This window comes from Salarias fasciatus, chromosome 6, assembly GCF_902148845.1.
Source record: "Salarias fasciatus chromosome 6, fSalaFa1.1, whole genome shotgun sequence".
Classification (NCBI taxonomy): domain Eukaryota; kingdom Metazoa; phylum Chordata; class Actinopteri; order Blenniiformes; family Blenniidae; genus Salarias; species Salarias fasciatus.
Window position 1 is genome coordinate 28,409,244 of NC_043750.1, and position 26,389 is coordinate 28,435,632.

Genomic DNA, 26,389 nt, shown 5'->3' on the forward strand with positions numbered 1-26,389 from the left:
AATCAGTCCCACAGAGCACTGCTGCTGTACACATTGCCAAACACCACTGCACCGCCTTTCAAAGGAAAAAAACGATCTTCACAAACTGATACACACACACACAAACAAGCACGCCCAGTCACACACACACACACACACACACACACACACACACACAAACAGTGTGATTGTGTGAAATATCAGAGCTGAGCAGCAGGAGGAGGAGGAGGGCTGAGCCGAAGGGGGAGATCGAGTAAATGCATTTCTGTCTCTGTGCACGTCCTACTGCGTCACACACTCTCCCTCACTCTGAGTCATACACCAGGTCAACCCCTCTTTACCCCAGCCCTGCTCAGCCTCCCCACTCTCACACCAAGCTTTACATCTGTCAGTGCTTTTTGATCTGGCCTGCTTTGTATTTCGATTTCAACCAAACTCCCCACCTTAGGACTCAATTCTTCTGAAAACTTTCCTTTTTTTCACAGATCTCTCCTGACATTTACTTTTCCTAATTCAAACCAGGCCTCCTCCCGCCTGAGTGCCTCCAACCACGATGTTGTCAGTTCTTATGCAACCCCAGTTCTGGTTGTGGGCTGAGGAAAAAATTCCCTGCAATGCAGCACAGTTACAAAATAGCTGCAGCTGTATCGGTGCTTCATCTGGGACAAAATGCTCAAAGTCTCATTACTGCCGTGTGCCTTTAATCATGTGCACTTTTCCCCCCACAAAATAAAAAACTCTGAATGCATCTCAACCTGATCTGGCAACCTGGCCTGATCTGAACCGTCAGAATAACGCTGGCCTATATTCTGAAGGTCAACTTGGTCTCATTTGTGCTGTGTGCATGTACAGGAAGGGCATCCACGTCCGGTTCTTCAGATATTCAGATTATAAAGTCGGTCAGTCATCAACAAACACCACAACAAAGCATCATTACTGAGTTGCACCAAACATTAGATTATATAGGTTTGCAGTCAAGTAGTTAGTCTAGTGTAGTTAAAGTGCACATGCATCACTGGACGCCTTTTCAAGGTAATTATTCACCAAAATAAAACTACATCACTTCCGAAAAAAAAAAAAAAAAAAAAAAAAATATATATATATATATATATATATATATATATATATATATATATATATATATATATATATATATATATAACTTTACAAGAACTGGCAAGTATTTTGATGCAACTGCTGATTTAAAATCTTCTTTATGGACATCCGGTTGGTGACTGCAATTTAGATTTGATGATGATAAAAAGACAATTCAAACAGTGGGTCATGAATAATGATGAGCAGTGCTAACTGTTCTGTGAAAAACAAACTGGTCATATTGCCACGAGTGAGAGATACATAATAATTTATAGATTGGTTGTCATGCTCAATTTGAAATTTGGGCATTGTCTGAGGTCAGTTGTAGTTCTTCGGTAATTATCCCCTACTTCAGTTCTTTTTTTTAATACTTTATTTAGATTTTAAATTTAGAAAACATAAAACAGAACACATTATCCCAAAAAATACCACCCTCCCTGCTCACTCGCCCAAAAACAAACAAACAAAAAACAAACAAAACAAAAAAGCGCCATATATCATTATAGGATTACATTTACAGAATTCAGGTAAGGCTGCCACACTTTTATAAAGGTTGCATACAACTTTCGTAGGTTATATGTTATTTCTAAAGGCACGCAACTGTTGATTTCTATATAACATTTATTTAGTGGTAGGGGGGAATCAGATTTCCAAGCAATTGTTATACGTTTTCTGGCCCTAATTCAGTATTAGCCCTGCTCTCTCCCTCTAGATTATGGCACACCTTCTGCAGACCATTGTTTGAAGTCTGGAGGATCGAAACATTAATTTGACAACTAGGAGCTGTAATAATGTGTGGAAGAAACAGACGAGAGACAGCAGGCTTGAACCTTCTCCTCATGTTGGTCACCAACTTACTCCAACACTGTTAATACACAATGCACACATTTATCAATAACGCTCAACACCAGCCAGCATGTTCACATTTTGGAGCTATATATCATTCCATCTATAGGCTATTCTTTTTGTGGAAGAGTTTGTTTATGTTGTATATTATTTCAGCAATAAAAAGCTAAACCTCAGTCTGCACATATCACAACAACACAGTGTTTTGAGAAAAAAAAAGTGCAGCTACAAAAATCTGGTAAAACATGTTTGACAATATTTTACTTTGAACACTGTAGGATTTTCTCTGATTAGCACTTTAAAGCGATACTTCAACATTTTGGCAAATTGGCCCATTTAGCGCAATTCCTTAGTCATTTCGAACAGCATATTTACTTTTCTTGTGAGGGCGAGCTGTTGTTTATTCAGAGGTGAGTCGGAGAAGGTTTTCAGGACGGACACAATGGAAGTGAATGGTATTTTTGTTCCCTCTCGTCAAACTCATCAAATACACAATCCAACAACCCCCAAACACTTTGGTGGACACATTTTAATCCGCACATTCACTACGCTGTGGAATATAAATGCAAAATTACCAGATTGAGTTGTTTATGCGAAGATTGCTAAGATGGAACTACTTACTAAATATGGCATCTGGGCGTAGTGATTTCAAAAGAAAAAGTAGTTCCCAGTATTTGCTTCAATGTCGTAACGCTGCAATATTATTTGTTGGTGTTCCACAGCGTAGTGAATGTGCGGATTATAACGTGTCCACCAAAGTGTTTGGGGTTGTTGGAGTTTGTATTTGATGAGTTTGACGAGGGGGAACAAAAGTACCATCCACTTCCATTGTGTCCATTCCGAAAACCTTTCCCGACTCACCTCTGAATAAATAACAGCTCGCCCTCACACAAAAAAGTAAGTATGCTGTTCGAAATGACTAAGGAATTGCGCTAAATGCGCCAATTTCCCAAAATGTTGAAGTATCCCTTTAAACCTACACTAAGGAACTTTTCAACCTTAATAAAACATTTTAATATCTTTTGTGATGATACTTCGACTTACAACTAGTTGAATGACCCCTCTGTCACGGGCTGAGGGCGTCAGTATTGCTTTCACTTGGACTGAGCAGCTGTGAGGAGGGTGGTAGGAACCCTGCACACTAAAAAGCTCCAAATGTGCGGACTGCTTTACGGCATGCGTCACATCACGATATAACATTGTTTAGCCACCATTAGATTAATTTAGATCATTACCTCGTCGCTATCCATCCTTCACACAGCCACTGGAAACAAATGTAGGCGAGTTCAGTCCGACAGCATGCCACCGGGAGCAGCAATTTACGACACCACGTGCTCGGCCTCATGGGAACTGTAGTATTCAGTCAGGCAAAACATTACCGCTTTTGTCCACTGGCGCCGCCAAAATCAACGAAAACTGAAAGTTCCTTAGTGTTGCTTTAAGGCTTCTAGTGTTGGTAAAAGAAGAGTGTCATCTTATTGCATCCCTGCTCCATCACAGCTGAGCGCGATGAGTGACCCTTGACCCTTCCAGCATCCAGCAACTTGGATTGGCTCCAGCACGACAAGTGTCCTGCAGAAAAGTGATTGCCTGCCGAAAAATGACTAAAGTATTCTTAATGAATATTTCTAAGAGTAAATTTTTACAAATTACACACAAACCATTAAATCAGCAGACATCCCTCAGTTACAGGGCGCAGTCACTTTTCGTGGGGGGGCGGTCATATTTCGGCAGGCAGTCACTTTTCGGCACGACACCGGCTTTACTCTGAAGGTCCGGATCGGACACATCCTGCCTCTTTGCGGCGGGCCGCCGCGAGCTCCAGCTTGACGAGCCTTGCTGCTGCGCGTGTGTGGATATTTTACCACCCCGCACGCTGGCACCCGGTGATCACTTTTACCGCAAAGAGGAGGGAAACCATAACCGAGCGTCCACCTGCGATGGTTCCAGAATGAGATAAGTTCAGCGACACTGGATAATTCAAGGTAACTGTCCGTGGGAAGAGTGATAAAATGTTCGCCCGGGGGGAGGATGAATAACTTGAGCAAACTTCATCACTAGCAGCCGCCCGCTAACCCCGTAGGCCACTCTGGGAGAGTTCCGCGGTCCGTGACAGACCGGAGCTCGAACAAGGTGTCCCGGACGCCAGGCTGTATGTCACCGCTTTGATTTTATAAGGAGGACGGCTTCGAGCCGCGGCTTTAATCTGTCTCCTTTGTTATCCTCCAACAAGCTAGCTGCTCTTAGCATAAGTTTACAGACAAAGCCCCTCCTCCGTGAACTCCCAGCAGCCACAGAGGTGACCGACTTAAATGATGAATTCATGAGCTCGTTGCACATAGAATATGAGCGTGTTCGGAGAGGTAAAGTGAGTTTTATGGCTACACTGGAGAGTGACGAGCAGACCTGAGTGTATGTGTAATAAATGATATAAAATGCCTCTTCCAAGCCGAAGTGCACATTTTCTGAAACACTGCAAAGTATTGAAGGAGAAGCTGAGGAAAGGGAGAAGGGGTTTGTGTTTTTACTAGATGCCCTCAGGCGAGGGGTGGTGGTGAAATTCCTCTGTCCTTCACCATGGCTGACAGATCAGAGGTGTCAGACTCATTTTATTGAGGGGTCACATACAGCCCTGTTTCATATTGAGTAGGCTGGGCAGGTGAAATATTGCCATAACAGCCTTTAGATTTAAACTTTAAAAATGTAATCTTTGTTTTGCTGAATGTAAGTTAAAAAAAAACCCTCTCTTTTCACAGAACATATCAGTTAGGACTGTAAAATTTAATTCCAACACAAATACAATTCTAATGATATTTTCTGTTGTAAAATGCAATGAAATGTCCCAAAAGCTTCTTTTATTACTATTGCATTTAGTTGCAAGCTTTCATGGCTACATGACCGATCTGTCATCTTGGGTCTTAGTGTTATGTTGTGCCCGTTCCTCTTTAGAAAGCAATGTTAAAGGGTTGATGGTTTCTTTGGAATGTTTACAGTATGCTCGGCCATTTCCTGGGCCTCATTAGAGCATTTTACAGGCTGCTTTTGGCCCATGGGCTTTATGTTTGAGACCCCTGCTAAAGATACTTAATAGCAACTCCATCAACACAAATCACCGCAGTAAGACCCCTTTTAGATGACCATGTTTGCAGTGAAAACGCGTCATTTTTGTTTCCATTTCAGAAAGAATCTGTGTTTACATGCCAATGTTTTGAAAATGAGGTTTGTTTAAAGCGGTATACTAAAAATGATGTAGTTTTCATGGCATCGAGAGCCATTTTCAGGGACTACATGCACTGTTATTGCATGAACAAACCAATAACGGGCAACATAAGTTTCTCATTTTCACTTGAAAATGTTGTCGTGCAAATGGGGCTTTGGTCATGTGTTGTGCCTACTACTTTTCAGAAAACAGTGTTAAAAAGGTAATGATTCTTTGGAATTTTTGCTTTTTGCTTAATCGTTTTTCTGTCCCAGATTTGAGCGTCTTTTGGGGCAGTTTTTGGCCCATGGGCCTTATGTTTGACACCTGTGCTGTAGATTCTGAACAGCAACTTATCCAGCACAAAACACTTGGTGGCAAATTATGTTCTTCCGAGATTAAAGTACTGTGGGAGAATTCAAAAAGAATAAAATACCAATAAAAATTAAATAATCTGTGGATTCAATACAGAAAGTGCAGTTTCCAAAAATACGGAAAATTTGAAAGAACGTATTACAGACAATGACTTATGGCACATTTTTACTGTTTTATGCATATACCATATACAAATGCAACAGTGGTTATTAAACTTTTACTGAATGTGTTACTCAGTGTGTATTTTAGATATTAAGGACCTTGGACTTCCGTAGCTTCTGGTTGTTTGACATTGTTATTACACACAAGGAGAAGAAACTGTAACAAATGTGTGTGTTAAAGCTTATACTCTTAAATTCATCATTGCTGAAAAAGGTGCGGCATTGTCTTGCTTCATCTGTGTAGTTTGCTCTGTAAAGTGAAAGCAATCTTTTCCAGTCTGTGTGACAAAGAATAACATAAATGAGAATAACATTACAATTTGTTTTGGAATTATCCAGTCAGTGTTGTTAATTTTATTGAAAGGATGCATCCTGCTTCTTCCTTTCATATTATATTTGTTTGCTTTTTTTTTTTTTTTTTTTTTTTTTTTTTCCATTGTGGGTATGTGGGGCCATCTGTCAGATGTGTGACCCAGGACGTGCGTGCTGGGTCAACTCTGCCGTTCCCTCATGTCAAATAGGCAGGTTGGATCAAACATGTGTCATTGTTTGCACTGAAACAGATTTTACTTTCCCAATGACTCCACATTGATCGTGTGTTTGTGCATGCGTGTTGGTCTGTCTGTCTTTCGTATTGGCCCTGTGATATCCCGGACAAAAGCCTCCCTGTTAACCACTGTGGTTTTTACCTCCATCCTAGGCATCTTTATTGTTTTATATCCCAGCATGTCCACAATGGAATTTCTGTTATCAAATAATAAATCTTGTTTTCCAGGGGAGATTTAGCAAGTGTGATGTTTAGTTTAGTTTATTAGTGTGCATATTGCTTTAAATGTTTGGCAGTACAATTATTTAAAAGGAACCCTCCCTTGTTAGCATTGCAGGCGTCGTCCTGTCAGATATCAAGTGTTGCTTCTCAGCCCTGCTGTGCAGAAAACAGTAACACGGCATGGGTGTCTGGGTGTAGCCGCTACATTGCTCTGCAAAGTGAATCACAAGTATTCAGCTAGGGCATCATTCACTGCCATTGACGGTGCATAAGATGGACAGAGCGTTCATGACGTCACCCGTTTGTTTCTAATAATAACATAAAATGAAGCCAGCTAGGAGGCTGACGTGTTGGATTTTTGGAGCCAGAAATGGAAAAACAGACAGTGATTGGGCGTGACCGGAGAGCAATAAGGGGCGAGGCTGAGTAAGAGCTGATAACGATATTCTCTGCCATAAAGTGATTCAGTAGTCTTTGCCTATCATTTACTTGTCAATATTACTGTTGATAATGTTTATGGATTTGCTTGCATATACTTCGCTTGCTAACTGCTGCCAAGCAGCGGAGTGTCTGGGCTCTGTTTGGAGATTCACAGGCTTGAGGGTTTGTGGAGAGAAGCCCTGGTGGGGAGAAGTGCCCGTCGGGTCACCGCATAGCTCTGCCAGCTGCCACAAGCGGCGTTTTCTCCCCGACCGCCCAGCAAGGCCAAGCTGTATAAAAGAGGGACATAGCAACCTGCCCCCAAAATGAAGCAGCACCCGATGAGAACCTGGAAAACAAAACTAGCTTAAAGTCTGGTTGAACTTCATGTTCAGGTCACAACACCTCAGGAAAAGTTTTGGGGATTCTATGGAGTCACAGCCTTTTTTTGGAGCCAGCACCTGGTGAACACAGAGTTTGCAAGTTTTTGACACTTCTGGGTTGGCTTCATTTTTTGGAGCCACACGTTCCGTCCATCTTATAGAGACTGTCAATGTTCACTGCCTGTGTGGCAATGTAAATCTGATCAAACCAGCAGGAAAAACCCCAGCGAGTTCCTGCCTGGGTTTGAAGACGGGCGGTTTAGGGGGAAGTACAGTTGCTGTTCCCCGGATGTGTTGATGTGTTGTCGCTGTGATTGTGCCATTGTATCTTAGCTGTCAGAAGTCCTGCCTGTGCCAAAAGGAAGCAGCTGACAGAAACTGTTTTTTTTGTTGTTGTTTTTTTAACGTGCAACAGTAGAGTTGCTTCTTTTGGTGTCCCTTTTTTTTTAATCTTGTGGTTTAAAATGAGGATGTGATGTTTGTGTGAGTGCACAATGATAGGATACCTGGGAAAAACCTGCTCATAACAGGAACACCACAGTTGAAGTTAGTAAGCTAAATATTATCACAAACGAAAATCACCCAAAGTCACATTTAGGATCAATGTTTGCAGTTGTTGTCATTAACAATTGTTTAATAAAATAGGGAAAGCTGTACAAGGAAATCATACATGCCACAGTTCACAGAAGGACATGGTGAAATCCCAAAACTGAAAGTTAAATCGGAATGATTTGACTGAGCTAGAGCTTGGACTTTGACCTGATTTCTGTTCCTTGATTTCCCTGAAATGAAATAATTGTGAAAGTTACCCTGAACTCTTAAAGGACACAGCGTTCTGGAGGTCCCTGAACCTTTCAAATAAACAGAGGCTATATGTGGCAGTGCGCACGGCAGTAAATCTCATGTTGGCCTGCAGTTGTCTGACTTGCTTTTCATGTTGCGCCTCAGCCAAAGTCAAGTCATTCTAAAACAAGTCATTCAAGACTAAGATCTTTCTGCTCAAATGAGGTAATGGCATGTATATGTTATCTTTGCTTGTAAAAGCAGGATCAGAGTTCATATGTGAACGCGAGTTTAATGTGAGAATCCAGTAAAAGTCAGGGGTGGAGACTAAAGGCTGTGCACTTTTTTGATCTTAGTAAACGCAGTCACATGAATTTCAAAGAGTCGATGGGAGTTTTTCTGAATATTTCTTTAAAAAAACAAGCTGTATTGTACTGGTATATGTTCGAGTTAATGTTGGCATTATACTTCCAACAGAACATGTTTTAGAGGAAGAATCCCAGAAAGCTGCAAGTAAACCCAGAAAGACAAAACAAGCGTACCTACATCCTCGCTCAGCAGAGTGCCAGCAGTATACGCGAAGAGACACAAAAGATGGAGTTAAACAAGTTAATTCCAAAATAAAAAGCATAGGATCCATTGTCTGGTGGTGGTTTGAATTCAAGAAGGAAAAGGTTGAAGAAACAACAACGTCGTGCTAAATATGCCTCGGTATTGTTGCCACAAAAGGTAGTGACACAACAAATTTACATAATTTGAAAATCCAGCCAATGCGGAACACCTATATCTCGCTATTTATAACAACGGTGTGTTCTTGGTATAGGCATTTCTTATCATATCCTTCTGTTACTTATATTACGTTTCACTTATCAGTAGTGACATAACGGTGCACCATATTACAGCTGGATAGAAACGTGACAAGTTAAATCAGTGGCATAAAAACAAAGGTCTGGCTGTGTGTGACTCAGGAGATTTCAAATCTGAGGTGTGGCAGCATTTTGGCTTTCTGAGGTCAGAAAATGAAAATGGCCCAAAAATAACAAAAAACCCCCCAAATATTGCAAATTGCCCTTTGAGTGTTGATTACGCAGATTTTCTTCATGAGTGCTTTGTTTTAAAATTCAGTTGATTTATTGGCTTTTCGTTGGGACAAAAGATATTATAAGGAATTAATTTCCAAAGACAAATAAATCTGTCTTAGTTTGTGCCTTTTGTTACTGTGCCTAGCTCAGGAATAAAAAGTTTAATCTGATACAGTTTTGAAAAGATGAGAATACAGTATTGGATTCCGCAAAAATAATAAATTGTTTTCATTCACAATTTTTCAATAAAACTATATTGTTAAAAAAGAAAATGGTGTTGAATTGTGAGCTTAGTGAATCATTACATCCCTACATATCAGTATTTGGTTAGCATTGATATGAATTTCTCACATTGCTCCTGTGTCTTTATAGCCTTCAAAGGTTTCCTCTTTTTTCAGAACATTTGTTTCATATTTGTGTGTCACTAATCCCCTCAAAGACAAGGCATTGCTGTTTTTACGCTCCTCCAGATTTCTTGTTTGTCCTTAAATTGTGTTTCTTTGTGGTTAAAGACTCCACAGTAGCTTCACCATTTTGTAAAACAGTTCTCTTTGAGTGTGTTTGGACATTTCACATCAGATAAAGGGAACGATGTACAAAAGCATAAAAGCTGCTGGAGTGGCCTGACAGAATGTGGAGATTGGGTACGTGCTCTTCCTTCTGCCTGCTCAGCCAATCGTGAGCGCCGCCTCACATCAACCCCACCTCCCCACTCGGCCCCTCCCCCCATCTCAGTTTCTGTGCCACTCTACCGACATCCCATCCTTTTCTCTTTCTCCCGCTTGCTTTCTCCAGCGAGCTCATCCATGAAGAGAAAAGTAAAGACAATAACACGAGGGGGATTGTAAAAGGTTTAGAGTGCATTAGGAATAAACAGGTGGGATGGAAAAGTATCCGGAGTCTGTGTGCACAAACCCTCATGTGAGTCCAAAGGTCTTTATTCCTTATCAGTGTTTTTTTTTTTTTTGTTCTTTCTTTTTGGGCGGGGTGACATTAAATCTGTGTCATATATTCCTTTCTCTTTTGATATCTTCATCTCCTTCTATTCCTTTATCCTGGGTTTCTCCATCTGCTATTGCTGTGTCATTCCTGCCCGGCGCCTCCTGCTTGCATCCCTGCCCCCATACCATGCTGGCTGCTGATTCTGTCTTGTGATGCTAGAGTGGAATTTGCGGCGTTCTGAATGAAACAAATCACACGTTTTGCTCCCACAACGGCTTGTAGCGTGCGTGTCTGTCTGCGTGCGTGACAAAGAAGGACTTTACTTTTTGATCTCATTCACATCTGGCGTTAATGTTTCCTGTCTCGTGCGGACACCGCTACTCGGGAGCCAGCTAACAGCTGGCATAAACATCAAAACCCACGTGTGTCTCCAACATGGATCTCAAGTCATAATTTGTTTTAAACCTTGCTTTATGCACGTCGGTTGGAAAGAATCTAGCAGGTTCTTAGCTGCAAATAAGATTACAATTTTAGCAACAACAGAAAAAAGGGCTTTGTATCTATTTTTATAAAGCAATGTGGAAGTGGAAGAGCAAGTGGTTAAAGCTGAACCATAAAACTGCTGTATTGTTTTCAGAGTTGTGTATTAATAGATTTCTCTGTCTACAATTAAACTCGTCACTTATATAAAGACCATTTGAGTCGTTGATTTTCCTTGATGGCAGCAAAGTGAAACAGCGTTTCTTTTTCTTTTTTCTGTTTTAACATGCTTAACCACGAGTTTCCACTTTGCTCGGCTGTGGTTTGGTCTTCTTGTTTCGTCCCATAATAAGTTGCAGCTGGCTCACAACTACGTTCCTGTGTATACTTACAGTGTATATGTCAGTAGAGTTGTCGGGTTGGATATATTTTTATTTTTGTTAAAGACAGGAAGTGACCAAATGTAGCTTTTGCCTCCACCCATGTGATTTGTTTCCCAGCAGCTCTCGTCGCATTTTAAGAGTGACATAAGAGTGTACGTTCACGTCTCCAGTCAAAGATGTTAAATTGGCGTTTTTTTATTGAAGATATGGTTTCATTTCAGGTTTGAGTGTGAATCAAGCTGTGCTTAACAGAGTGAAACCCTCTTTTTAGGCTATTTTGCAAATATCATCCACTTTCTCTATTTTCATCTCCTAAACAAGGCACCAGAGTCTTCTTCAGCAGGTACTTTACTCAGGTATCACACATTTAATTTTCCAAACTAGAAACGAACGATGCTTTGTTGCTCCTCCTCAAAAGACTTGTAAGACTTGATTGAGCAAACACGACGAAAACGTTGTTTAGGCCAAAGCCTGGACTTCATTCACCCTTTACGAATTTAAAAAACCTTTTTAAGGATTAAATATCGAAGAACTCCTATTAGCTAAAATATTTGTGGCTTGTGCGGTTATGTGGGCGTTAGTCTTTACAGTAAGAAGGTCTGGATTGGAGTCCAGGCTGGGGCTTTTTCGGGATTGGTTTGGATGTTTTCTTTGTTTGATGGCTATTCCAGCTCCCTCTTGGAATCCAAAAAGATGCATCTTGGTCCTGTTAGCTGTAGGTGTGAATATGCACGTCAGTGACTGCCGGTCTCATCTGCCATAACTCTAACCTGGACTTTTTTAATTCCCACATCAGCCAATCCTGGTAATTTCCCATTCTGATACTTACTCTTTTTTTTCTGTAATTTGACTTGCAAAATGGGTTTATTCAATGCAAGATCACGTGCACTTCATCTCCTGGGTAACTTCTTTCTTTCACGTACTCTGCTGTACGAGACCGGCAAAACTGGTGTGTATGCAGCGCTGCTTAATTTAATGGATCCAGAGTGTGATGAAGCTCAGCTGTGACATGGAGCTTCAGAAACCTGTGCTGAAACTAATAGTGGTCACTTCTTGTTTGAAATTATCTTATATGTAGTCACGCAGTTCGTTATAGCGCTCCAGTTATGCTGTGCCCACACTACGTTTGCAACAGCAGTGTTCACGGAATTGTCAGTAGCTTAAACGTGATCCAACAGTTCTTGGATTCTCCTGTTGTTGAATAGAACTGCGTTGCAGCCTGCATTCGTTAACAATGCTCATTGTGTTTGCATATCTGCCTGGATGTTGATGTTGCTACAAGCACACAACCTAACATTTACTGAACCGTATCACTGCTAACATGAATCAGCCACACACCCTGAGTAATACAATCGGGTGTCATTTGTCAACGCTTACAGCACAAATAAAAGTGTAATCCGCATCAGGAGTGTCAAGCATGCGGTCAGTGGGAGGACATTGCAGACTGCATATTTTCTTTAACACTGTTGTTCCAGATTCATTCTGTGTAGGCTACTCAGTTTGTCTCAGTAGAGGCCTTAAATGGCCGTCGGATTTTAGCAGTGCTCATTGCTGAGAGTGTAGGCTCTTTATGTTTGAGGGACGAAACTTTCACTTCAGTCATTTTGTTTCGCAGCTCTGTTGCCAAGGTATAACATCCACTCGCACACTCCTGCCCTGCTCCTCAGCTAACCTCGCACTAAGCAAAAATACACTTCCAAACATCTTTGTTTGCTCATTAATAAGGATGTACTGGATATACTTTTCATGTGTTTTTATTGGCCGCTCTTATCTAGTTTATATTGCTCAGTTAGTATCTGTGCAGATGTCCACTGTGTTACTGTAACACAACAATTCCTCATTTGTGGAACTAATATCAGCTTTGTAGTAGCCCTATAATGTTATCTATTAGAATTTATCTTATCTTGAAATTGAACTAAGCAGATTTTTTCAGTACAAAGTATCATGAGATTCATGACGTTTGACCACAGCGGGCTGTTGCCATTTCATGATCTCGTAAACTTTGACCAAACCCTATGAACCGTCATTTGAACTTTAGACTCATGAAACCGGCACCTCTGTTTAATTCTGTGTTCTTTGCCTGCTGGTAGTGTTTTCAAGAGGCTCAGAACCTTTTGGAGTTGAAGTCTGTGGTCCTGAATGTATCTGACTGGATGACTACTTGTCACGTCGTATTTATTCCACCATGTTTTTTTAAGCTCGTTGGCTTGTTCTCAGAAAATTCGTTGCTCTAAGTGTTACGTGTGAACTAATTTGTGGGAGCGACCTCAGTCTGAGAATTTTTGTGACTCTACTGTTGATTGTTTGGTCTCAAGGTCGTCGTGACTGAGACTAAACAGTCTTATAATACTGAATGCACCTGCGTTTGGTTGAGAATCAGTCTTTGTTTACTTCGGTCTATTAAAGATGAACTGTTTAAGGATAAGCTGGAGTACACACATAAAGACAGTCAGGCTGGTTTTGTCTCGATTTTACTCAATCCCAAACAAGGACAGCAAACGCAAGATTATATTTTGTCTTCTAAGACTATCCTGTAGAGTCATCCTGCAGTCTGAGATGATAATGGGCTTCGAAACAGGTCAAGGCTAGCAGCCGTGAATGTTAAATTTGTTCAGTATTTCTGACCAAAACTCTTAATGTGTTTGGGGTAGGGCTGAACGATATGGGGAAAATATTGAATTGTGATATTTCCCCTCAATATTGCGATTGCGATATAGAATGCGATATTTAATTTAGTCTGTTTTTTTAATTATTTGTTTCAAAGTTTAAACATTTCTTTCCCATAGGTTAGTTCTATTTGTTTGAATTAAATATAATGATGTATGACTTGTAACAAAGTGAACTTTATTAGAACTCTCATTTAAAAAACAGAACAAAATCTGTAACTTCAAAATGCAAAAGTCACTAAAAAAACAACTTAAGACACCTGGAATTAAGCACCTGCGAAATGGCTTTGGCCTGTGCCAGCACTCAAGCGATCATTTTTTCTTTTGATCCCATCTTGTTGGGCACTCTGTAATGAGGTTCTGCTCAGGGATGCTGATCCCTCTTTGCCTCAGTCAGAGCTGTCTTCTTTTTCCAACTGTGGGAAAAGTGTCCCACCAGCTTTCTGCACATCCTGTTGCCCCTGAGACTCTTCCATCTTTAAGTACATTTTCTAAAATATAAATATGAATAATCACATTTTTGTCATAGGAGGCTACATCAACATAAAACCCTCACATTTTGTCCTGACCACACTGGCTATGTTTACATGCAGTTTACATGCAGGGTTCAGGTCAATATTCTGGTTTCTGAAATATTTGGAAAAACCCGTTTACCTGCTTAAACAGACAGTTATTCCTGTTTACATGATCAGGATCTCCCCATTCAAACCACCGCCACAGACGACATCATGACTGCATTTGCACTTCATGCCACTAGGTGTGCTGTTTGCATGTCCAACCTTATTTTACACAGACACCACAGAAGAAGAAGGGCTGCAGGCGCTGTGCAGAATCTCTCTGCATGTTGTTAGAAAAAAAAAGTAAGCGATAAGACATGATGCGATGCACCTTTTTTTCAGTGAAAGAGAAGAACTGAACGATCGTTTCCGCACATTTTATTTACTTAGTAGCAGCTAAAATGGATCACGAGCAGTTCCTGTCCTCAAAAGACAAGGATTCCTTGCGGATAGAAGATGCGCAGAGCAGTATTTAATGTGCCTTTCGACCGGGATATTCCTCTCTGTCTCCCCCTCTCCCTCTCTCACACACACACACACACATGCGCACGCGCGCACGGAGCACAGCATTTCTTGCAGAGGACGTGTTGCTGTTCCACATCTTTTTTTAAATCCGCTGCCATTGTGCAAAACTAGGTTCGGTGATCACGCTGCTCCAGTCAGCGGCACCTTGTTAAACAAGCAGTCTGCATGGCGCGCTCTGATGAAATTTGCGTCACGTCCTATCGCGCACCTTGCAATATGCAAATCGCGTTTTGTAATATCGCGAGATTATCGCAAATGCAATATATCGTTCAGCCCTACTGTGGGGGAAGCTGCCGCTCAGAAAACTGTGATTTGGAATGGAATGTTGCCAAGCAAGAAACGAGCTTCTCAACTGACTGTGGATCACAGAACAGGATATACATTAAACCAAGCATTGCCGACCTCAGACATGAAGCGAGGTGGCTTTTTTCTGTTAGAAATAGTCCCAAGACCAACATCATTACGCCCTTTTGTAGGTCCTCTTCCACGGTGCGTGTTGTGCTTCGTTTTTAGTAGTTATTGTTTGGTTTTTGTTCGATCAGAGTATTTGATCACGTGAGATTTCTGGCTTGGAGGACTAAATTCTTGATCGACGCTAAGACAGAATCTTTATGTTTGTGGTGTGCTGTGTTGAGATTATCGAAGCACACCACATACAATACGATCAATACTGATCAACGCCTGATTTTTTTCTTGTCTTCATGTATGTGCTCTTTTCTCTTTCTTTTTTTTTTTTTTTTTTTAAAAAGGATTTTAAAAGGTCCTTTTGTGTGTTCCCCGCTTAGCCAGCCTCAGCATTAGGTTACCTGTGACTCATCTCATCTCGCAAGATTCTGTAATAAAATCTTAAACTTTAAAATTGCTTTGAATGTGATTCCTGTTTTTCCTTCTTATGAGGTTACACTAGGAATTTCCCTGACACTTGTTCCCTCTATCACTGTTGTGCTTTGATTGAATGAAAGACTTAAGAATGAATGCGGTATCTTATTTGGACTTATTTTAGCGCTACATACCTTCTAAATTCTTGGCTTTGAGCTGAAAAGGCTTCTGTGGTCCAGAAAGCAACGCAAACATGTTCAGTAAATGTCCCAGTAGGAGGGGTTTTAATCACTTTCTTTAACATTTTGCATAAAGGCAAAACTTTTTTTTAATCTGTACCCACTGTGACCTTTTAAAGCTTTGGACCTAAGCTACATCCAACCATCTCAAACTTGTGTTTCAGACACTGCTTTACCAGAACTGTACAACGAAGCACATGACAATATACAAGATAATCTAAAAGGAGGAATTGCCTCTTAAAATGTCACTCCAAACTTCTGAGGCTCAGTCATTTGCCTCTTTTCACTGCTGAGCCTCACTGAATGTGACACTTTTCATTGTAAAAAAAAAAAAATCCCATCAGGACTTACCTAATTTTAAATATATTTAAGTTGACAGGCCGTCAAATAAGAATGCCAGGTTCTCCTATCCCAAATGGATTGGATGTGGTTTTATATTCTTGGCTTTCACCGTGTCATCACTTTGTATAAATCTCCCAGGACTTTAGATCACAGTGAAAAAACAAGCACAGGAGTCACAGAATCTTTTTTTTTAACTTTTTAAATACACATTTGTTGATCAATTGCATGAAGTGATTATCAGTAATACTTTTGAAGCCCTTATCTCGACATGTATTGTCTTGTTTTGTATTTGTGTACAGCAGTGCACACTCAGTCCAAAACACACCAGACCCACTTAGAGCCTTTGTAGTCTCTGCTAAACATCATTATCAAAACGTCTTCAAACTAAATACTGTTCTCACTCGAATCAGTTTCATTGTTGAGCTTCAGATTCTCCCACCAACCCTTTCAGTCAGATGTGTGTGTGTCATGTGTAGGTCTTTATGAGGAAATCCAGTCATGTGTCTGCCAGTTCAGACACAAGGCCAGCATTACAGGGTCATTGACTCTGTTGAGCAGTGGATCACACGTGAGGTGACTGAGCCTTCATACAATCTTTATTGGTTCATTATGATGCCTTCTTATCCCCTCTTCCCAGAAACAGATAGGAGTAAAATCCATCTTGGCTCAAAGGCCTCCTACTTTTTACCCTGGTGTTGGACGCTTTACATCTTCAACATGGTTATGTCAGATTCTGAGACGTAGCAGATATATTAACACCTCAAAACACCAAGATGCTTACTGAGCTTGTTTATATTTGCTCATTACTCTGTCCTGCTTTGATTGTGGGAGGCGTGTGAGTGACGAGTCTCAGCTTAGCACTGCTTCTTTTCCACTTCCATTGTATTTTTAATGCTGTTGGGCACACCGGAAGCTTTTCTCTGCTGATTACACATGGATAAAAATCATGGACAAACCTTCCACTGACACGTTTATAGCCAGTGTTTGCCTGATGTTCATTCTTTAGGCTTGATAAGACAAAAAGTAGTGTATTATCTCCTATTAAAATTGATTCCTTCTGCTTTGATCGGGTGTGAATGCGACTTCAGCCTTGCTATGCAAAGGGCTGTCCTACAGCATGTTTCTCACCTCTGGTAAACTGTGTTGGCATGTGTTGGTCATGGAAATTACAAAGCATTTTTAGTGTAGTTTTGTTGTGTTTTCATGCTTCAGCCTCTGAATATTTGGAAGGCCCAAGTGAGTATAACCTGAGAGTGGATTCGTACAATGAAAATAACAGATAATATACTTTAAAACACGTAGCTGGATCTCACCTTCTGAATTGTCTTTGTTTTCTAGGAGCTGTACTTTCTGAGGATGCAGAGGAACAGAGACAAAGAGAGGGAAAACATGGAAGGATCGAATCAGGTGTGACTTAATGCTTTGTTTTTTGTCTCTTGAGAAGACTTGCTGTTCACTTCCCTCTGACCACTGATTGCAGGTATTTGATTGTGTTCAAAATTCCACAAACATAATTAAAGTAACAATAGAGACTCACCCATGCCTAATTATTGTTGTCATAACCAAACATGACCCAGAAAATTCTAAAATAGGTTGTTTAGTGTGAGTCAGCTCTTTTGCTGCCTCTGGTCCTGGAGTCGTTGACTGTCCTGGAAGAAAGATGAAATCCTCAGCTCACTGGGACGTTGTTATTTTTTCATACATTGTGAAGTGTCCCTTACATGGTTGAGAATCAATACATCCAATAGGGGGCAGTGTCACTTTGTAAATCAGTCATTGGTGAAACAGTTTAAAACTACTGATTTGTGTCCCTGGCAGTGCATACCATTTGGTCTGGTCTTTGAAAAGTTTATTTCTTTTGTCCTGTGTGTTCCTTTGGTTGTTTGCACATGACCTATATTGTGCAAGACTGGTCCACAGGCTGTCAGAGCTCTCTGAAAACAGTCCAAATACACATGTACTGAAGCCTGAAGGCTCTGTCTGGATCCCCCTGTGTGTTTCCTGACAAGTGTATTTGGGCTTTTAATATGAACGTGCTTTATCGGCACGAGGAGTAGTGTCAGCAAACCATCCAGAGGTGATCAGCAGCTGTTTAAACAGCAGGTGTACCAAAACCTAATTTTGTTGCTTTTGCATTGTTATTTGTTGATGTATTTTAGTGTTTTTTAATGGTCTGGTCCACTCAAGATCAGATTAGGCTGCATGTGGGCTCTACACTAAAATTAGGGATGAGCGAGTACACCACTATCTGTATCTGTATCTGTTTACCCATCCAAATTATCTGTATTATCTGTACTCGGAGGGGGCGTGGCCTAAACCGAAAGTGGGCGTGGTTTAACCGGAAATGGGGTGGGGCAGAAATTGGCACACTATTTTTTTAAGTCTGAAATTGATATGGATTGCTCAGAAGTTGCTATATTTGTTCTTTATTTGAAAACTATTTACAGAACCGTTTCAGTGATACAATGTACAAGTTTTTTTTATTTTAGTCAGAACATGAACATTTTTAAAGTTATATAAATGATTATTCATTCACACAACAGCCTCAGAATAAAGATTTGAATATTTTTTTGTCACAATAGTAAAAGAACTATTTTCAGAACAAGTATTTTTATTGAGGCAGAACATGAATATTTTTAAGTGTATGAATGAATTTACATAACAGCTTCTCTATAATTGTTGTCCGGACTCCAGCTGGAGTCCAAGGAAAGGAACAGGCCTTCCTGGGTTGGGACTGCCTCCCCCCACAGTCCCCACCAGAATCTCCCTGGTGTCCCGGAAAATCTCTGATCCGCCCCTGCTGAGCTTCCTGGTCCTGTCTGCGGCTGCAGCGCCGATCGTAGTGGACCTCGGTCCAGTTATCTCTCTCCCACAGATCACAGCCTCCCGGTGGAGCACAAGCCCAAATTAATATGAAAAATAAGAGAAAAAACGAAAAACAAAGCTGCGAGGGAAAACGAAACTTAACACCCCGCCCCCCCCCCCCAAAAAAAAAAAAAACAAGCGTGCACAGTCGCGCAACATTTCAACTTTAAAAGGTTTTCCTCAGGCACAATGCATGCTACAACGAAACAAAAAACCTAATTTTTAATTTACCAGCACTGATTGGCTTCTCTGACAAGGATCCTGTCGTCTCAGTCATGGAGCAGAATGAAGGACCAATGAGGATCTCCCATCAGCACGAGTACGAATAACGACTGACAACGCTCGGGTTATCCTCGGATTAAAAAAAAAATGCATTATCCGTAACGAGTACTCGTTTAAAACGAGTATTCGGCTCACCCTTAACTAAAATGTCCTCAAGAAGCATCAGAAGTGTTTAATTGTTCAAAAGCGCTTTTTGCTGCCAAAAACTCCACAAATAATTACTAGAGAAAAGTCCCATTAGGAGAGAGATGATTCACTGCTGTGGAGAGATTATTTGGTATTTTGTGTCCAACTTACCAGTCACTGAAAATGTTTTTTTTTCTGTGTTGCATATGTTGGGAACACCTTGAATTTGTGCAGTGTAAGAAGAAGTTGAGAGTGTGTGTGGCGACATGCAACAGAGCGGATTACTCCAAACTGGCCCCCATCATGTTTGGGATCAAATCCCACCCTGATGACTTTGAACTGGAGGTCGTGGTGCTTGGCTCACATCTCATTGATGACTACGGGTAAGCCTACTGCTGTTTTTCTGAAATGCTTAAATTCCTAGATTAGTGAACCTCTCTACATGCATTTCTTTTATTGTGTTGTTCCTTTTTTTTTCCTGTTTCCTTCTCCATAGAAATACTTTTCGTATGATCGAGCAGGATGACTTCGACATCGGTTCTAAGCTCCACACTATCGTGAGAGGAGAGGACGAGGCGGCCATGGTGGAGAGTGTTGGGCTGGCACTGGTCAAACTTCCCGATGTCCTGCAGAGATTGCATCCTGACATCCTGGTCGTGCACGGCGACCGATTCGACGCCTTGGCTCTGGCAACGGCTGCAGCGTTGATGAATATCCGAATCCTACACGTGGAGGGGGGAGAAGTGAGTCGGCTTCTCTTCTGAGACGAAAAACAAGAAAAGCTACTGTGTAGTGCTGATCCAAAAATTCCACTAAAATAAGCTCAATATGAAAATATTACTTATTAAACAGCAGCATGTTGCAATCTAGTGACCCTGATCAGTTCAGTCTGCATTTTTTTTTTTTTTAATGGTGATTTACATTTGAAAGATTTTAATATTTTAACTCAAAGAAAATGGATGACACAAACATGAACTACATAGCTCCCTGATCCAAATACCACACGGGGAGGAAACGGTGCAGGTTCAATCCCTGGTTTCTGGGTACCCTAATTAAACATGTTTGTTTTATTATCTTTATTTGAGGAAATGTGATTCAGGTCTTCATAAGTACTTCAGCAAATAGTTGGTCAACAAAACATTATTCAAATATGAGCCTCGTGAAAGAGATGAGCCATCTTATCTGACAGCCAAACAAATAATTTTTTTTCTTTTTTATACACTTGAGTGATAATAAACCTTTCTAACGAGAGTTGTTAAATTTTAACAATTGAAATTACAGTCGTTAAAGTTAAATTAAAATATAAAAGAAATTCATGCAGGTAGGGTATCCGCAGAAACTGTCGTCCAAACACATCTGTTTGAATAGAATTAAAACTAAAATGGAACAATTGTGCAGGAAAATGAAAATTAAACACAATTGCCTTCAGGACTCAACAGTATGACTTTTATGTTCCCTTTAACTTTAATATTAGCAGAAAATACAGCTATAAATCCACACAGGTCATGTCGTATTGCTTGACGACGATACTCAGAATATTCAAAAGCTGAGGTTTTTTTTTTTTTTCCCCCCCTAACCAAGTTTGTGTGTTTAAGATTAGAAGCATCTTGTCATAGAAAATCTTTCCAACATTGTATTTTTTTTTTCTATCTGACCTTCCCTCAAGGTTAGCGGTACGATTGACGATTCAATCCGCCATGCCATCAGCAAACTGGCCCATTACCACGCGTGCTGCACTCGCATGGCGGAGCAGCACCTCATCGCCATGTGTGAGGACCACGCCCGCATCCTCCTCGCAGGCTGCCCTTCTTACGACAAGCTGCTGTTGACCCACCAGCGAGGGGACTACTTGGATATCATAAAAAGCTGGCTGGGTATGCAGTCACACGGACTGAGGACAGAAAGGAAGGCCGACGCGTACGGTTTTAACTTCATGTGGTTCCTGTTTATGTCTCAGGCGACAACGTGCAGGAGGGTAATTACATTGTGGCGTTGCAGCATCCGGTCACCACAGACATCCAGCACTCCATCAAGATCTACGGACTGATGCTGGACGCATTGCTGTCCTTCGACAAGAAGACCCTCATCCTCTTTCCCAACATCGATGCTGGTTAGTTCCACCTCTCGGTACCTTTTGTGTTCACCGATACGGTGCTTTTATATGAGGAACTGACTGTTCACGTGGTTCACGTGACTTACTCTTCCAAAACAGGAAGTAAGGAGATGGTACGTGTCATGCGAAGGAAGGGCATCGAGCAGCACCCCAACTTCCGCGCGGTGAAGCACATTCCTTTTGAGCAGTTCATCCAGCTCGTCTGCCACGCCGGCTGCATGATCGGAAACAGCAGCTGTGGCGTGAGGGAGGCCGGAGCCTTCGGCACGCCCGTCATCAATCTGGGGACGAGGCAGACGGGCAGAGAAACAGGTATAGGCGTGAACCCGTGATCTCCATGGCGTGAAGTGTTTGATACTGGTGCTGTTGACACAGCCATTGTGGTAGAAAAAAAAAAAAACTCGCATGTGTGCGACATCAAAAGCAATGTGTTTACTTTGAGGAGTGTTTCCTGTTTATCCTGTCTCTGCCAGGTGAAAATGTTCTACACGTCAGAGATGCAGACAGCCATAATAAAATCTTCCACGCTCTGGAGCTGCAGTTTGGAAAGAGATACCCCTGGTATGACCAGCGCTCCTCCTACTTGTCTGCTAATTTGCTAACTTTTATTTTTTGTATTTTGTCATTGCTCAGGAATGAATATCTCACTGGCATCGACATTCAATTTAAAGCTAGATTAACTAAAATATCAACCCAGTCATCATGACCTGAACTTTCATCTATCTTTGAGGTGTACACATTTCATTCTCTCCATTACTCCCTTCAAAGGATTTCTTCACCGTTCATACAATCCAATACATCTTCATTCATAAAGCATTTTTAAAACAACTAATGGTAGCCAAAGAGCTGTACACAAAGTAGCACAATGTAAACCTTAAAAGACTAATAAGAATAAGAACCAGTACAGAGAATACATAAAAGTCGAGGTCAAGAGGTTTGCTTTTAAGATTTGATTTTTAAACAGATAAATTAGGTTTCTGTCTTTTGTGTGGTGGAAGGTTCTTCCATAGTTGAGGAACTGTAACTGGAAAAAGCTCAATCTAGTCTGATCTTCAGCCTGGTTTGAGGCTCCACCGGAAGCAGCTGAGGCTGAGCTGTAAGGGTGTAACGGTTAACGACAGGATGGGGCAAAACCTTATGACCAAATTAAAAGCACAATAAAAACAAACATCTTTCAAAAGACATTCTGAAATTAAAAGCCGGTGGAGTGAGGGTAAAACCAGCAACATTTTCCAGTTAAAACACACACAGCTGAAGGCTTTCCTCTGAACAGTCTAACCTTCGACCTTCAAGTCTTGAAGAAGTCACCAGACCTGATTTGCGAATCATGACACCACACCTGTGTATGTGCTGTAACTGAACCACCCTAACCAGCTGGTCTATTGAGTTAATGGGCTCTATGCACAACTCAACCACTTCCTGAACTTCCCTGACCTCTGTAACCACAACGGAATGGTCAGACACACCTGCATTAATCAGCTCGTCCTTTCATGAAAGACAGGAAATAAAGGAGCCTCCTGAAGTTCAGGAAGTGGTGAAGTTGTGCATAGAGTCCATTGATACCTTCCAGCTATAATATTTAACTTGAGCATTAAATCAGAAACTCATTGGAGAAGCATAACTTTGTGAAAAGAGAGCTAAAAGTACAACAAATGTAATCTGTTTCCCTGGTTTGGGATGAATGCTCTCAAAAATGTGCTTTATTGTTGCAGCCTGTTTTTGCTGTCATCTTTCTTATAATTATTGTAAATGTGTGGAGTTTGTATTATGTAATCTCAAAGATCCGAGGGATCAAGTTTTGCCTCTAGAGGATCTAAAACTTCTGTTTTAAAATTCACAGCAAAAGATTTTATTTTTATTGTTTTGTTTTTTTTGCTATCTCCAAATAGCTCTAAGATTTACGGGGATGGAAATGCAGTGCCTCGTATTCTGAAGTTTCTGCAGAGCATAGACCTGGACGAACCCCTGCAGAAGACTTTCTGTTTCCCCCCTGTGAAAGACTCCATCTCCCAGGACATCGACCACATCCTGGAGACCCAGAGCGCTCTGGCCATCGACCTGGGAGGGACCAACCTCAGAGTGGCAATCATCTGCATGAAGGTAAGCTCCGACACGCAGGTGTGGCTGTGATGGGCTTCGGCTTTGTTATGCAAGCTCCTGATTCAGAACAAAAGTCAAAATTAAAGTTGAGTTTGATTTCCAGGCTGGTTTGTTTCGTGCTCACATTCACTCACAAGGGCATTTTTAATGCATGTAGAGAAAGTAGCAATCCTTTAATCAATGGACTACAGAATTATAGTAACTAAATAACATTCAGATCTAAATACTGAATTTCTCAGAACATATGCACACTGAAATGCCTTGTCAACAGTGACACCTGCTGGACATAAACATACAAAACCACGAGTTCACCAGATATGTGTCAATTACCAACTATTAAAGGGAAACTCCGGTTTTTTGACACCTGGACCTTATTTATAGGTGTGTGCATGCTCATATACTCACTCAGACAAACATCGTGCAGCTCGGAGTCCTTCAAAAGTTATTTAGATCCAAACGATGTAGCCGCACTAGCGGGGGTGCCACAGCAATGGAGCGTTAGCGCGGGACAAAATCTCTGCAAAGTCGCTCATTTCGGCTGTATTTCTTCATCCATCGGCGCTGGGTTGCCTTTCGGTCGGAAGGGGGGCCTCCGGCGGTGTCCCGCGGCCTGGCTTGGAGCGCGCATCCGCCGGGCGGCGGAGATCTGGATTCTCCCGGCGAGAAGAGAGCTCCGGCCGTCGCGCGTCCCGCGGACGGCGTGGAGCGCGCATCCGCCGGGGAGCGGAGATCCGCTTCCTCCCGGCGAGGAGAGGGCTCCGGCCGCGGTGCGGCGGGCCGTCGCGCGTCCCGCGTCCGGCGTGGAGCGCGCATCTGCCGGGGAGCAGAGATACGCTTCCTCCCGGCGAGGAGAGAGCTCCGGCCTCGGCGCGGGGGGCCGTCGCGCATCCCGCGGCCGTCCCGGAGCGCGCATCCGCCGGGGAGAGGAGATCCGCATCCTCCCGGCGAGGAGAGACATCCAGCGGCCCAGCGGCCGCGCGTGAGCCGTGCGTCTTCGCCGGTGTCCGGAGCCTCCGTGGAGCAGCGAGGGCCGTTTTCCAACTCGGCCCCTGGAAGTCAGACGCCGGGGCACCGTGACAGCCGAGGCCGACTCAAAGTGCCTCTCTGCTGGGGAGAGGAGCGCCACAACGTTCCCATCCGAGCTAATTGTGGCTAAGTTAGCGAAAACTGTCAGCTCGTCAGCTGACCCACCTGAAGACAGTAGACGTTCTGACTTTATGAAAACACTGGCGATGGATGACGAAATACAGCCGAAATTAGCGATTTTGCAGAGATTATGTCCCGCGCTAACGCTCCATTGCTGTGGCACCCCCGCTAGTGCGGCTCCATCGTTTGGATCTAAATAACTTCTGAAGGACTCCGAGCTGCACGATGTTTGTCTGAGTGAGTATATGAGCATGCACACACCTATAAATAAGGTCCAGGTGTCAAAAAACCGGAGTTGCCCTTTAACATAAACATTAATATAAGCCATATATTGAAATCGTAGCTTTTACTTACAGTTCATTGAAACTTTGGATAAGCCCCGCCCCCAAATGGAAATGAACTAATAGCATTCAACAACAGACTTCTTGGAACTCGGACAAAGTATTATAGCTGGCCTCACTTTTGTGGTTTTCTGGACTATTTAAGATGCAAAACACGGTGATGTGATTAGCCTGGGACACATGCAATAGCAAGATTGATACGAGGTATCCTGAAAGGATATCAGTCACATAATGCTAGAACACCTGAGCGAATGGCAACAATGGAGGTTGGAATTCACATGTATATGTTCTTTAATTAAAAAAAAATCTAGGAAAAAACCTTTGAGGCACTGAGAACAGTATTTTATTGAGACAATACCAAGCGCTGCTTAGGTTTATATAAATAGGTATTAATAATATGAATAAAAACAAGTTAAAGAAAAAAGTCGAAGCTTGTTTTTTTCAAGGCAAATACCATATAGAGCATCGGATTGAAGCAAACCATATGAACGTCTCGGTAAACGCCAAACGACACCAACTATACTGTAGCGAATTTGGGCTCTAATACTGAAATGGCATCTGGTGCTGACAGACTTTATCTTCACAGTAATGTCAGTTCTGCTGCCAGTAGGTGGCGCACTAACACCAGCAACTGAACTTAGCCTCAATTTATAAACCCACTGTAATGCAATCAGGAAAATAAACATCATTCAGTGAAGCAGATTTCAAATTCAATCTCACATACTCTGCTGTCCAAACAGTTGTAGAGTCCCATGCTATGAAATTCTGTTGAAAGGTCTGCATTGACAGCAGCGGAGGTCTTCTCTGGCTCCTCCGGCTTCCTCTCACCATCCAAATACAGACACGTCAGATTAACCACTGACCTGCTGTGAAAGTGTGTGTGTGTGTGTGTGTGTGTGTGTGTGTTTTTGCCTCTATGTATACTGGCTACTCAAAGCAGAAAATACTCCAGTAAAGCTGTGTGGAAGCATTTTTGTGACATGATAATGACAGAAATTATCAGGTTAATTTCTCTGTTTGTTTAGTGATTGTGCCAAAAGGTAGAAAATCAGTTGAAAATGCGCAAAAAAAAATACAGAATGGAAAAGATATAAAAAGTTGTGCATTTTATTAAGTGACATAAGTATTTGATCCCAAAGCAAAACATTAGTAAGTACTTGGCAGAGAACCGTCACCTCACTAGCACAGCTCGGGAGGGATCATGGTTCATTCCTTCCTCCTTACAAATCCTTCATGTTTCTTAGCTGCCGTCGAAACTCAAAGTTTCAGTCTACCACTTTTGAATGTTGCCACCCTCTCATTAAGCCGTGTACAGATCTGTCATCTTTTTACAGCTCTTCGGTCTGGCCTATGGCGTTATAGGAGTTGGAA

At 41.8% G+C, this 26,389-nt stretch overlaps 1 protein-coding gene across 3 annotated transcripts in view; it reads left to right on the forward strand.

Annotated features, from left to right (window-relative positions):
• The first annotated feature begins 3,774 nt into the window (after positions 1 to 3,774).
• The window catches only part of gne (glucosamine (UDP-N-acetyl)-2-epimerase/N-acetylmannosamine kinase), a 29,191-nt gene continuing 6,576 nt past the window's right edge, over positions 3,775 to 26,389 (forward strand). The window contains exons 1-10 of one of the 3 annotated variants that reach the window (XM_030093250.1): positions 9,966 to 10,013; positions 17,258 to 17,281; positions 17,384 to 17,452; positions 19,553 to 19,701; positions 19,815 to 20,061; positions 20,985 to 21,192; positions 21,276 to 21,428; positions 21,531 to 21,743; positions 21,905 to 21,992; positions 23,321 to 23,531. In XM_030093250.1, coding sequence (XP_029949110.1) covers positions 9,975 to 10,013; positions 17,258 to 17,281; positions 17,384 to 17,452; positions 19,553 to 19,701; positions 19,815 to 20,061; positions 20,985 to 21,192; positions 21,276 to 21,428; positions 21,531 to 21,743; positions 21,905 to 21,992; positions 23,321 to 23,531 — 1,401 coding nt within the window. In that variant the 5' untranslated portion in view covers positions 9,966 to 9,974. Of the gene's footprint in view, positions 3,906 to 9,889; positions 10,014 to 17,257; positions 17,282 to 17,383; positions 17,453 to 19,552; positions 19,702 to 19,814; positions 20,062 to 20,984; positions 21,193 to 21,275; positions 21,429 to 21,530; positions 21,744 to 21,904; positions 21,993 to 23,320; positions 23,532 to 26,389 lie in introns of those variants that run through there. The other 2 variants (XM_030093252.1, XM_030093251.1) reach the window with 2 other exon arrangements.